Genomic DNA, 12,167 nt, shown 5'->3' on the forward strand with positions numbered 1-12,167 from the left:
GAACATTTTAAGTGATTTTTCTGTGGAAAAAAGAACGCTTTTTCAAACTAAGTAATTTTTGTTGAACACTTTTTATTCGGCTATATATATCGACTTTAAGTGGTGGGAGATGATGAAATGTTATTTTAAATAAACTGCGATTGGCAGTTAACTCGAGAATAACCGAATGGATTTAATCTCCTCTCATTAAAGTTGACATGACCAGTTACAATTCCGTTAGCTTCTTCCGGGGTTAACTAAAACTTCAGCAACAGCAGCAGTTTTTTTTTAGTATATTCACCTCTTTTTCAGAGAAAAATCAATTTAGATGTTCAATGATAGTGGTTGATAAGCCCGTAGATGTCACTTTTGATATAACATTCAAAAACGGTCAGACCGCTCTTTTTATCTCTTAATAAACATATATTTTATCTCCCTTTTTATATGCAGATTTCTCTCCTAAACTCTCAATCTCTCTTTAATTTTTACTCTCTCTCTTTATCTTTTAATCTACATCTCTCTATCTGTTAATCTCTCTCTTTATCTCTCAATCTCTCACTTTATCTTTTAATCTCTCTTTATCTCTCAATATTCTTCTTTATCCCACAATTTCTCTCTTTGTCTGCTAATCTCTCTATTTATCTCTTAAGTTCTCTGTTTATCTCTCAATTATCTTTCTATCTTTATCTCCTTTTTTCTTTCATACAAAGAGAGCAATTTTAAACAAACTAGTTCATAAACAACGATTCGGAAGTATCGCAATAGCCAGGAACCAGGTCGGACTCTTTTAGCCAAATTGAAGCTTATGCAACCTAAGTTAAGTGTGTTTAAGGGAACCATAAGGCAGAATATCGACATAAAAATTGACTGACCGTCTATGTTGTCCTCGTCGTCCTCGTCGTCGTAGTCATCGTCGCTGAAATCGTCATTGAACGAGCTCGAACTCGCGTTGCTGATGATCGAGCTCGTGCGTCCGGGCACGGAGTGACGCATTCCGCTTCCGGGCCGTACCGGAGTTGACATTGCGGACACGCTCAGCGGCGGCGGCACGTCGACCGTCAGTTTTTTGTTCTTAATCAGGATTTTGTGTTTGAGTTGTGACGGTGACGGCAGACAAGGTTCCTCGCCGAAATCCGACTCGAAGAGGAAACTCGACACGAGTTTCTCGCCGAACACTTTCTGGAAACGATCGATATTTCAGAACATATCCTTTACTTGACCGTTTTGATATACCCAAATCAATTGAAAAAGTGAATTATCAGCTCAGCACAGTAGGTATATAGATATATATACATATAGACATATAGACATATACTCTCGTTGCGAGACTTTGACAAGGTCAGAATCGAATCCTTTTACAAAAGTTAACTGATTTGAGATTTTTACAACCGCGCTTGAGACCGATGCCTCAGCAATTAGAAATGTAGATTGTAGAGTACCGCAAGGAACGTGGGACCTCTATTGTTTATTGTGTTTATCAATCGTCTTCCAGAGACCATTTGTAGCTCTATTACAGAGGATTTTAAGGTGTTTAGATCACTGGAGGACTGTAATAAATTGCAAGCTGATTTGGATAGGGTTGTGGGTTCAGGTTTAAAGTAAAGTGTGGCGTAAAAGTCTCTTACAATTTCATGAACTAAAAAAGGACGACCCTTAATTTTAGAACTGAGAGCTATAATAAGGAAATGACTATCGTAACCAGATAAATTGTGGCATACTACCGGTATAACGAAATTTGGGATTGGGATTTCCTATACTTTTAAGTTGATGACGAAACAATTAATACAGTTTTAACCATCATAAGAAACAAAATTTGTAACTGCAAGATGGATGTTTTTAGTTCTATGACCTTAAGGCTTGAATTTTGACGTTAATTCTGACGTCTTTTGAAAGTATTTGAAAAAAGGGATAAATGTGGTGCCGAAAACTATAGGACCGATAAGTGTATTGGTAATATTTAATTATTTGTACTGTCATTTTTGTGTAACTAATCTGAATGGTTGATAAAGCTTCATTTAATTCTCCACTTCTCCACTTTTCTATACATTTTATAAAAGAATTTTAATTAGGAAATGATTATCTCAACCTGAAAAAATTTTGGAATTTTCTACATATTTGTGGTATGAAAGCAATTAGACGTTTAATTACTGAACGAAGAGCTTTAATTAAACAATGGCTATCGTAAGCAGACAACTTGAGGAATATTACAACCATAGTGAACATTATGAGAATACTGTACTCTAGAATATCCGAATATATTACGGAAACGATTTTTTCTTTAGTTTCAAAACTTAATGTCGACAGGGAATCATTAATAAACGAATTTTTCTGCCAAAATTAATTTCAGTCAGAATTACAGGACAAATTTCCTAGTTTTGAAAGGTTTAAATATTAATTGAAATTCTGTTTAGATTCAAATTTGGAAATCCTTTTTAGACTTATAGTATCTAAAATTTTCAATTTAAAGCACACATTCTTGAGCAGCTTTGAGTACGGAAAACAGTCCTGATTAGTCCCGAACAAACCAATCAAATTGACGAATAAAAACAACCAGCCCAAAACCCATCACAAAGAACTTTTTATTATTTTTGATCGCTTACTTGAAATATGTGAGCCATCCTCGTTTGTTGCTGCAAAGAACAGTGGTTCTCTATCGAAAGGATGATCGGATACGGGGACGTCACGAAGGCGTTCTTGCAGATCGTCTCGACCACTGACGTAAAGGGTATCTTGGTGGTGAAGGTGTGACCGTGGTATATCATGGGGTAGCCGTCCTCACCGTCCCAGCAGTCGAGCTCAACGCACCTGCATCCGGTCAGTAAAACCTGAAATACGTACGACTCTATATAGGGGGTTGCTATAAAACTTCAATGAAGCTATGGGTCCAATTAAGGTTCAAGAGTTCACTCAAAAAAAGCTTTAGTGTTAGAGGAAATTAATGTAAAAACATGTAAAATTCGCAGATCCTCGGAAAATTGCGAAGATTGGAAGAAAAAAAGTGAAAACATTGAGCATATTTTATTTTGATAATAGCCTGGGATAATAAAAGGAGAAATAAATGAGGGCATAGTTATGAGCAAGATATATCAACTCAACTCAAAATTAAACTTGGAAAGAGTTATATCTCAGACAATGGACGACAACGTTAGATCTGTTTCCCTCAATATGAGCGCCAATCGGCATGGAGGATAAGCTATATAAGAAGAAGAAGAATAAGAAGAAAGAAAGTAAGAAAGAAATATAAGGAAAAGAGAAGGTATATGAGACTTAATAAGAAGGAGGAGAAAACTAACAAGGTATATGAAACTTACCTGACTGTATAACTCTACCGAAGACTCGCCCTTCAGCTGATGCCCGGTGAGGTAAGTGTTATGGGACGAGGCGATGTAGTAGGTGGAAAGCGGCCTGTTCATTTCCTGTTCTTTCGGCACCTCGCATTCGGGAATGAAGGCAAAATTTTCCTTGTCCATTAGATACCTGGCAAAACCCTCGAACGATAAGCAGTGTTGGACTCTAAGCGATGCATCCGGTTCGTGTCTCTGGAATCAAATAACGAAGAACGCGTAAGGTAACAGTCAGCATAATGTTTTCACAGATACATTTGATCTTTATTTCTCAAAAGAGATGTTAAGACTAAAGAGCAAGGACAAGAGGTCTTGAATGCTTGGGTTAGTTGCCATTAAATATTCATGCGTTGATTACCATCAAGATACAATGGTAGAACTTTGTGAACAATGATTCGAGGGTTGCTTTCTACTTATTAATCTTCAGACTAGTGTAGTGTAGTAGACAAAGAGGGGAATCACAGTCTTCAAGTACATATATTTCCAGCATCAAATAATACAGACGTGTAAATTTAAAACTAAATCGAAGCAAATGATTTTTTTTAAGTGAAGTTTCAGTTAGTTTAGCTTTAACTAACCAATAACCTAATTAAAAAAAAAATTATTAGGTACGTACGTACATTTATCAGGGCCTTCACTTCTTCCTCGGTTTTCGATTCCATCTGTCTCGTTTCCAAAAATTTCGCAAACGTGGACAGCGTTATCACTTGGGAGTTGTTAGTGTCGATCCCAGCGCAGTTCGTGAAAATGCTGGCCGCGGCTATAGCGTCGAACACTTTTTTCTGGGTGTTCACCACGGTGCCCTCCAGTTCCGGTCTAGTGTTTCTCGTTAAAAGACCTTGAACCACATGACCAAAAGTTTATTATTTCTCTCTGTAATTATTTTTTCCTCTTGGGCTAATAAGAATTACTTATTAATTATTACTAGGACAATATGTATCTGTTACTGCATTTCGTCGACATTTATAGCGATCTATGAGCGGTAGGGGGGATTTATACTTGTTCTAACCTACGAATGGGACTAATGAAAAAATTTGCTCACCTAATTTCGTCGCTTTCCGCGCGTTATCGCCACTTTTCGCCTTGACTCCGTTAATTTTACTAGCGTTCACGGTCATGCTCCTGTACGATATCGCTAATTGTTCGAACAAATCTCTGAGATCTTTGCGGATGAGTAAACTGCGGCGAGAACAAAAAAAGGATGAACCGTTAAACTTTTACGAAATAAGTGAAAGGCCACCAAAAAAATTAGGTTTTAGTTAACTTAGAAGTTTTTGTAGTGTAATAATAAAAATTGACAATTTTCGAATTCTTGAGGCGACAATTACGAATTTGAAAGTGATTTGCACGTTGCTCATAAAGGGCGCTAGTTTCACCGTATTACTTATATAAACAGATTCATATCGATAGTGGAAATCTGGCAGTCTAAGTCTATAAGCTTTTGAATTATTTGCATTTAAAAAGTTCAAGGTATTTTTTCGAATTTTTTTGTCATAAATACTTAAATGATTGAAGAGGTACGGGGAATAATAAAAAAACAAATATTTAACAACAGTAATTTCGGTAATAGTGATTTGTTTTCCAGACATTTTGACTAGTTTCTCACAAATTTTGAGTTATAGACTTGTTTCTCAAAAATTTTAAGTTATTTCCCAGACATTATAATTAAGTCAAAAATTCCGACCTGTTTCTCACAAATTCTGAGATGACATTCTGCCTTATGTCGCAAATTCTGACATTTTTCTCAGAAATTCTGACTAATTAAAATAAAACCAATATTTTATTTTTGGTAACCTTCCAGCGCTTTCATAGAAACTTGCCATAAATCGTAGGGAGAGGAATAAAAAAGAAGAACGATCGCTAGTGAGATTTACGGGCCTAATACGCGTTGTAAAAGTTTTCCGATGTTAAACTTTCATATATTATGGGATTTTCGCGAAATTTATTGCCCCCGAGTTTTATCGCTCGGTAATTAATTACACTCCCCAGTATATTTACTCACCTAAAGGAACGAAACAGGGTGACGAAGTCGACGAAGTCAAGTTGAGTATCGTATAAGATCGAGCCCACTCTCGGATGCCGTCCGTGCCACAAGTGCTCGGTGGATCCGTGCCGGTCCCTGAGGAACACCGTTTTGTCTCAAAGAATCTCGTGTCATTCACAAATCGATTTATGTCAATAACATTTTGGTTGGCTGTAATGTTTCCGTTTTCTAAGATATCGAGGTAAAAAAAAAAAAAACAAATATAGGGTTGCCAGTTAAGTTTTTCAACCATCCCCGTATAAAGTGCCTTTCAAATTAGAGGTCGCCAAATTTTGGTAAACATAAAAAATTTGTAGCAGCAATTTCCAATTATATCTCACGTACCCTGTATAGTGGACGACAACTGTAAATACGAAAATTGTAAGCTTCAATGCAGTTTACGATACTGTTTAAACTAAATCATCCAATCTTTTACAATTTTTCATTTGGGCCTAATAATTTACCCCCTTTTAAATTTATTTTTATAACTGACACACTCTGTATATAACTCAAAAAAATTCTAAAGCAAGGATTATAGCCCTGGATCTCCCACGTTTTTTGGTCTTTGATTTTCCATAACAGCCTAAACTTTTTTCGGAACTACTCAGCGCACCGCACTGTACATCATAGGAGTAATAACGTCAAGGTATCTACTTTAAAAACGAGAAATGGCCATTTCCAACTATATTTTTTCTAATGTCGTGTGCCCTGCCCTGCAGACTAAAAGCGATGTAAAAAAAAATGCTATATTTTTTATGGAATTTTATTGTCGGGTAATAATGTACCCCTGAAAAAATCAATTTTTAGTTGTTTGTAAAAAACAAGTTTTAAGCATCGGAACTGCAGCTCTTCCTGGTTCAAGAATTTTTGGGATAAATGGTTTTTGAGAATTCTTTTTTCTGGCAGAAAAAATACCCAACAAAAATTATATTATTTATGAAATTATTTTATTTCTTAATATCACACATACAATTCCGAACAGCTTTCAATTTATGGAAAAACCTATAATACAAAACCTTAGATATTGCTGGCACCTAAACCGTCCATTTTCATTAAAAGAGGAGGAACTCAGTTTTCAGTTTTATCAAGGGTAAACATTTTTAATTATTTAAAAATGCTTTAATTTGAATAATTTTTTCTACTACCGTCTGTAAAATACCTAATTACCCACCGATCTAGCGTGCGGGAAGCGTCACTTTACCACGTCAGTTTCATTTCCCATGAATCCGAGCCATTTCGGGATTTTCGGGATTTTACCGCACGGATTTGGGAGCAATCGAATGTTTTCGGAGATATTTCCCACGCTTTGAATTTTGACGTTTGTCAATTCTGACGGTTATGTCAGTGAATGTATTCGTGTTGTTTTGCGAAAATCTACCCAGAAACTAATGGTCGTAGAAAAAGTATAGTATGCAACATGTTCGGTAAACGTCATTTGACTCACGAGTTTATTATAATATACTATTGTATAACTCATCAACAACTTCATATATAATTTGACTTCCTTTCGAAATATTGACAAAAATATGAAACTGTTGATTAATGAAAAAGCTATTATTATTAACCCATCAGAACAATATGAGCTATTTCTTCTTTATTCTAAATATTTTAACTCAATTAGGTTGCCAAAAACTTTCCTATCTTTTTCTAACACCCAAATTTAGGGTGCAGAAAATATTTGAGTGACTTTTGGCCAGTGGTTTTTCAACAGGTACTCGGATATGCAACACAACTTGCAGTGTTCGTGAATAGATAACAGTAGGGAAAATGAAATTAACGCCGAACAATGCATTAATGTATCAAGTATCCATTAGATCGTTCCTGAATACCTAATAAGTTGCGAAAAACGTTAGTAGAGATCGATTTTGACAAATTTTGGCTCCTAAAGATGTTCACCTGTCGAATTTCGGCTGAGACGACGACGTGTAAGCCAACTGTCCGAGACTATGGTGTCTGGCTACGTCCGGTTGGAATTCCGGGAAGGTGGTGGGGGTCGATTGGCGGTGGTGGGTCGGGTTGCGCCAATAGCTGCTCTCCATGCACATGGTGGCAGGCTCCACGAACTGCTGCTTCAGGCTACGATCCTGTAGCGGAAAGAACGACCGTCAAACCTATCGATTTTTCGATTTTACACCGCCCCACCTTAAAGGTTTGGTTGCTCAGTATCTGTTTTTTCTTAATCTTCATCGACACTTCACGTCGCAACGCTCCGGAAGTCTCCCCGGATTGGTTGCTTCCGGGTTTGGTACCGGCCAGCGACCAGTCTCTGCCCCCGAATGACTATGCAAAAAAAACGAGTTTGACTATTTTGAACAGAGTGGTCATAACACGTACAATAAAACAAATTGTTTATTTTTAATTAATTGCTAGTAGCTAATAATAGTTTCAAGTTCTTTTTTTTTTGGTTTAAGAAAATCTATGTGGTTTCAGAGGGTGTTTTGATAATTAGTAACTAACTAGAACTAAGTTTTTCTAAAAAATATTGACTTTTACATTAAATTCTCATGTAGAATCATCCTTTAACTTTGTTGCTCGTCATTTTCGTACACCCTGTAAATTTAAATAGGCCGCGTATATAACTCTGAATTAATGGCATCGCACTTTATTTCGTTTCCCGTCCTGTCGCGATATAGTTTTAGTGGCAAAACTTACGTTTGTGACAATGTATTAAAATTATAAAAGGAAGGATATGACAGGTTTTTCACTGTTTTTTAACATGTTCCGAAGCCATACATTTTGGTTCGTCCTTTCAGCACAACAAAAACCATTTAATTATCACTTTAAGCGATTAAATTATGTGACGGGCATTTTACTTACTAAATATTTTATTTAGAACACCAGTTAATCATAAAAAATTAAATTAATAAATGTTGACACATTATGATAAATTAGGCGATAACACATACTAAACATCACCCTGTATTATTGTTTATCATTATTGTAATATTTTGCATTGCAATGTGTAAACCTAAGAGAATGAATAATAATTATTATTAACATTTGAAATGTAATGTTGGCGTTTTAACAGTACATTTACATACAGAGTGTTTTCTAATTGAATGTCCACCCTGTGTCTCAAAAGTTAAGATCTTTAGGATATAACGTAAAACGCTGTATTACGAACAAAATTTGTTGTACTATTAGGTCTCCATACAATTAATCCACTCTGTATAACGAATTTCTCTATACCAAAAAAAAGGACAAACTTAGTGAATGGCGAGTAAGCTAAAAGTTTTATCGCTAGATAAAGTTGCTTTAATTCGGGAGATAGAACGGGGAGAAAAGAAAAGTGATGTGGGACGTCGATTGGAACGTCGATACGGACTTATACCGTCGACTGTACCCACGATTTGGAAGTGCAAAGAAAAAATCATTCAGGCTGAAGCGGTAGGCAGTTCTAGTAAAAAACTAAAAAAGCCAAAATTTGAAGATTTTTTGGACCGGGCAATGTTGCAGTGATTCCAATAGCAACGTCTTAAAAATGTACCACTCTCTGGACCTATCGTAAAACTAAAAGCAGAAAAGTTTGCTGAACAGCTTGGGATTATCGATTTCAAGGCTTCGGAAAGATGGAAGTTCAAACAGATAATTTATACCATAATTATGCACAGATAAGTGGCGAAACCCGTGATGTCGACAGAAACGTCGCTACCGATTGGCTGGAGAAGACGTTGCCAAAACTAGCAGAAAAATACCCTGTTGACGACATTTTTAATGCTGACGAAACTGGTATTTTTTACAAAATAACGCCAGATAAAACTCTTAAATTTCGAAGCGAAAAGTGTGTAGGTGGAAAACTTTCTAAACAACGTATAACAGTGTTAGTAGCTGTCAATATGAGTGCGAGATAGATAGATAGATTTATTTAGCCATTTTTTACATAAAAGGTCTTTACAACAAATGGCGAGTCAGTAGTACAAAAGAAAAAAGAAAGATTAACGCTGACAAATTGTGGTTGTGGATAAATAAATATTATAAACAATATAAAAATTCAATACAATAGGCATACACTACAAAAGTACAATACATAAATTATAAAGTGTAAAAACGATGGAATCTAAAATTTAATAGAAATCGTAAATATCGATAGGTAGATAATAAAACATATGTTGATCTAAAATTTGTGTTTGACCGAAAGGGTGTATTCTGTAATTGAGTAAAAAGAAACAGAAACAGAAGAAACAGTCTAATTTCTCTGGAGAATTTAGAGTGTGATAAGTCTCTGATATGTTAAGGAAGAACATTGTACAAGTCGGTGCGAGGCTTATTCCTTGAGAAAAAAGAAAGCTAGTCGTGAGTGGAAAATCAACTAACCCACGATGTTTTAAGAACATCAAGCATTTGCCGGTCACTTACAAGGCAAACAAGTCTGAATGGATGACATAGCAAATTTTTGAAGAGGAGTTACGGAAATGGGATGCCGATTTAAAGTGGATGAAAATATTACTTCTCTTAGATAACTGCCGTGCACATCCCCATATTCCAAATCTACAGAATATTGAATTGACATTTCTTACAGCCAAAACAACAAATGTATTACACCCGATGGACCAGAGCGTAATAAAAAGTATTAGGAATCCATACAAAAAAAACATTTTAATGGAAATGATCGATTCCGAAAACAAATTTTCCATTAATATGATAGATGCAGTCAACTTTATTAGTAAAGTTTGGAAAGAGGTGACAGCAGAAACAATTCAACACTCCTATCGTCAAGCAGGACTTATTACCGAGATAGAATGCGAACAGGGAGATGATCAGCCACTAAGCGAGTTGATAAAGCAGTTTCAAACAACAATTACGTTTATAAGTAAGGAGTTGCAAGATTTTATGGTGATAAGATTAGGATTTGCCTACAACAGCATACTTGACAGAGGAAGCCGCATTACAACAAGCAAGAAATGAGGAGGGGCACCAAGAGGAAGAAGAAGACGAATAAGTTGATCTGGGACCACCATCAGCCCTATATTCAGTTAAGCTGCTAGAGAAATTTTTTATGTAGCATGGGGAATATGTCCCTCTCGAAGAAGTGGTGAAAATACAAAAATATTTAAAAGAAAATTACCCATTATTTGAAACATTAAATGTACTTCTTAAGTAATTGTTAAATGTGTATATAAAATTATTAAATATTACAAAACAGATATCCGTATTGTTATTTTTCAAGTGCAAAAAAGTAGTCCCTTCAATTTCGCAATATAGAGTTTCGACTGTACGTTCATATAAAGTTTTCTTTTTAAAATGGAGCCAAAAATCGATTGATATAATAATAATTGATATTCAATTAGAAAACACTTCCTGCTAATAACGGTAGCTCTGCAACGTTCCCAAAGATGGCGAAGTTATTTTGATTCCATTCCCTTTTCTGACATTATAGGTTAGGAAAGAGATATCGGAATGCGATATTCACATTTATTTGGCTCTTTTTTTGCAATAAAAGTGATATCCTCATTTTTTAAAATAAACTTTCATCGTAGTGATTTCACGAAACGGCGTCTAGCGGCGATACAAGCAATCGAAATCAATCCACCACGGGTAGCCGGGCAGCGTTGATATCCTGAAAAAAGCGCTGTTCAACGACTCCAAGTTTGACAAAAAAAAAATCAATATTGAGTCTAAAAATAGCGACTACAAAACTACAACTGCCATCAAGAGTAGGTTTATTATGAAGCCATTTTTACCCACCAAGTGTCAATAAAACATGCGAAAAACTAATTATAAAGGGTGTTTTCTTTCGATGTATAGAACTTTAAGTTGCAATAAAACAACGATGGATTATTCGTGTGACATGAATTTTATTTATCTGAAAGATAATCTTGTGGCATTACATTTTAAATATGATTTCGGCATATGACCGCCACGGCTGGCGCAGATGTAGTCCAATCTGGACGTCCAATTTTCCAACATTTGTCGCCGAATATCGGTAATAATACACGACGAATGTTGTCTTCCAAATGGTCAAGCGTTTGTGGCTTATCTGCATAGACCAATGACTTTACACAGCCCCACTTAAAGATCTTGGAGGCCAATTCACAGGTCCAAAACGTGAAATTAGGCGGTCACCAAACGTGTCTTTTAATAAATCGATTGTGGCACGAGCTGTGTGACATGTTGCGCCGTCTTGTGGAAACCACATCTCCTGGACATCACGGTTATTCAATTCAGGAATGAAAGAGTTAGTAATCATAGCTCTATACTGATCACCACTGACTGTAACGTTCTGTCCATCATCGTTTTTGAAGAGGTACAGACCCTTGATTCCACCAGCCCATAAAGCGCACCAAACAGTCAGTTTTTCTGGATGTAACGGTGTTTCGACATACACTTGAGGATTAGCTTTGCTCCAAATGCGCTCAGAAGTGCGCTTCATTGATAAACAAAATTCACTTATGAAAATCGGGAACAACGGCAATTTGGTTTTGGCCCATTCGACGAAACTACGCCTTACTTGATGATCGTTTGGCTTCAATTCTTGCACGAATTGGATTTTGTAAGCACGTAAATCAAGATCCTTCCGCAAAATCTTCCATAAAGTGGATGGACACAGATCCAATTCCTGTGCTCGATGGCGGATGGATTCATTCGGGTCTTCCTCAATGCTACGCTCTACAGCAGCAATAGCTTCTTCTGTACGCACCGTACGGCATCTCTGGGGATGCGAGTTATCAATAAGAGTAAACGTGGTGCGAAAACATTCCAGGGTTAATCGAATTAATTGCTCTGATGGACGATTTTGTCGACGATAAAATGGACGTAGTTCGCGATACGTATTCCGCACAGAGCCATTATTTTCGAAATAAAATTGCACTATTTGCAAGCGT

The 12,167-nt window shown here is 36.3% G+C and overlaps 1 protein-coding gene across 5 annotated transcripts in view; it reads right to left on the bottom strand.

Moving 5' to 3' along the window:
• Nucleotides 1-12,167, bottom strand: part of LOC132701747 (1-phosphatidylinositol 4,5-bisphosphate phosphodiesterase epsilon-1-like) — a 313,515-nt gene that overhangs the window by 19,420 nt on the left and 281,928 nt on the right. For all 5 annotated transcript variants that reach the window (XM_060669913.1, XM_060669908.1, XM_060669912.1 and 2 more), the window contains 8 exons: nt 7,489-7,626; nt 7,243-7,430; nt 5,326-5,442; nt 4,366-4,502; nt 3,944-4,161; nt 3,291-3,518; nt 2,580-2,804; nt 852-1,158 (listed from right to left, as the gene is read on the bottom strand). In XM_060669913.1, coding sequence (XP_060525896.1) covers nt 852-1,158; nt 2,580-2,804; nt 3,291-3,518; nt 3,944-4,161; nt 4,366-4,502; nt 5,326-5,442; nt 7,243-7,430; nt 7,489-7,626 — 1,558 coding nt within the window. The remainder of the gene's footprint in view (nt 1-851; nt 1,159-2,579; nt 2,805-3,290; nt 3,519-3,943; nt 4,162-4,365; nt 4,503-5,325; nt 5,443-7,242; nt 7,431-7,488; nt 7,627-12,167) is intronic.

Source organism: Cylas formicarius, unplaced genomic scaffold (assembly GCF_029955315.1).
Source record: "Cylas formicarius isolate icCylForm1 unplaced genomic scaffold, icCylForm1.1 PGA_scaffold_5__7_contigs__length_24384050, whole genome shotgun sequence".
Taxonomy (NCBI): Eukaryota; Metazoa; Arthropoda; class Insecta; order Coleoptera; family Brentidae; genus Cylas; species Cylas formicarius.